Source organism: Drosophila innubila, unplaced genomic scaffold (genome assembly GCF_004354385.1).
Source record: "Drosophila innubila isolate TH190305 unplaced genomic scaffold, UK_Dinn_1.0 119_U_U, whole genome shotgun sequence".
In the NCBI taxonomy this organism is placed as follows: domain Eukaryota; kingdom Metazoa; phylum Arthropoda; class Insecta; order Diptera; family Drosophilidae; genus Drosophila; species Drosophila innubila.
In genome coordinates this window covers 1-1,798 of record NW_022995429.1, presented here as the reverse complement: position 1 = coordinate 1,798, position 1,798 = coordinate 1, and the positions used below count along the sequence as shown (strand labels likewise).

Sequence of the window (1,798 nt, the reverse complement as noted above, 5' to 3'; positions counted from 1 at the left end):
GACGCTGATTATTGTTGTGATTGTGATTAATAACTGACAGAGATGTGTATAAGAGACAGCTACTTCATTAACTTATAAGGATATTCTAGTAGCACTAAGAAATAAGAATAATAATAAGTTTTTCAACATTATTTGAGAAAGTCATTAATTAATTTAAGGTATAAGGACCACTGTGCGAGGTTTACCTGTGTCGCCGTCCTTTGTTTGCCCTCTCGACAGCGACAACGAAGCGTCGACCATTTGGTCAATTAGGGTTTGTTGGCATTGGACAGGCAACACCTTTACTTACCATAGGTTACCCTAATGTTACCTTAATGTTGCTGAGAGTCTCAGAAGTCGCCTACCTGCAGTCGCCTGCACCTGTAATTTCAGTGTTCACGCGTCATTCGAACGGCTTGGACCGAATTCTGTGTCGTCGGGATGCTGTTGAAAATGTTTCGGGCTCAGTTCATTGGCATTCTGTTAACTGTTTGCTCAGCTGCTCAGCAGTTGCAGGTGAAACAGCTGAAAACGCTGCACAAATGGAGCGATCTTAGTCTGGGCACGGATCAATTAAAGAACCAACTCTTTCTGCCCGTCGACATTGACATTGAGTACGGCGATGAGGGAAGACATCGCACCTTTCTCACCATTCCACGGCTCAGTGCTGGAACAGCCTTTACTCTGGCCACAGTGGCCAGCACCGATAATGAGGTGCTGGAAAATCCTCGCCTGGAAGCGTATCCCAATCTGGAATGGCATCTGCCTTCCAACAACTGTTCCGGCATAACCTCAGCTATAAGAACTTATGTGAGTGTATATTATTATTAAATTATTTATTTAACGACAACTTGAAGCTTAAAGCCGTCAATAATTATTTTGATATTAAAATCAAAATATAAATTAATATTATGAATATATATAAATTTAAGACTTAATGAATAAGCAAATAATATTTTGATGATATAATTACAATTATAAATATATGATTTCAAATTTAGGATAGGTTGAGGTTTATTCAAAAACTTTAAATTGATCCAACTTTTGTTGCAATTAGTAGGAAAATCCCAGTTGTATTAAACAATTTGGAAATATTATTTTATATTTAAACAAAATTGATTTAAGTACATTACCAATAATTTAATTTTTCCTGTTTACGCTTTCTGTTTTTGTATGTTCAAATTTAATTTAAATGCACAACAGCTGGTCACACTTTCTTTTAGCGCAAACCTTTTAAATATACTTTGAACTTTTAAATTCACCCCAAGTGAATCTCAAATCAAGTTCGTTCAAGTCGTTCAATCAATCGCTAGAGCTATCGACCTTCGATAAATTAGATCCTTGTGAGATTTAACTAATTACTTTTCTTTACAGATTGATAATTGCTGGCGTCTTTGGGTGGTGGACTCGGGTCAGGTGAACTCCGTCCAACTCTGTGCGCCACATATCCTTATATTTGATCTGGTCAAGGATGAGCTGGTGCAGCGCTCTGCAATTCCTTCGCATATGTACACGCCCAGCATATCGATATTTACCGCCATGGTAGTCGACCTATCGGAAAGCGATGCACCCACTAAATGTCTGGGCGGCAAGGCATATATTGCCGATGCCTGGGGCTATGGATTAATCGTCTTCGACGCCCTGACGGGCAAATCGTGGCGCATCGAACACGAATCCATGCAACCATCCCTGGGAGTACGAAGATTTGGCAGCGCCCATGCGGGCATTTTTACTGTTAGCTTGAGTCCCAGTAGCGAATCGGGTAAGTCAATTACCGCATCATGCGGGGATTAAACTCTCATAACTTTGCTAAAACTTA

General features: G+C 39.8%; 1 protein-coding gene across 1 annotated transcript; it reads left to right on the top strand.

The window, feature by feature from the left end:
• Positions 1-432: 432 nt before the first annotated feature.
• LOC117793189 (protein yellow) lies at positions 433-1,741 on the top strand (the record flags this gene model as incomplete). Its single annotated transcript, XM_034633482.1, has 2 exons — positions 433-789; positions 1,354-1,741. Coding segments are annotated over exons 1-2 (745 nt in total), but the record flags the coding sequence as incomplete, so codon positions are not given.
• Between the last annotated feature and the right edge of the window lie 57 nt (positions 1,742-1,798).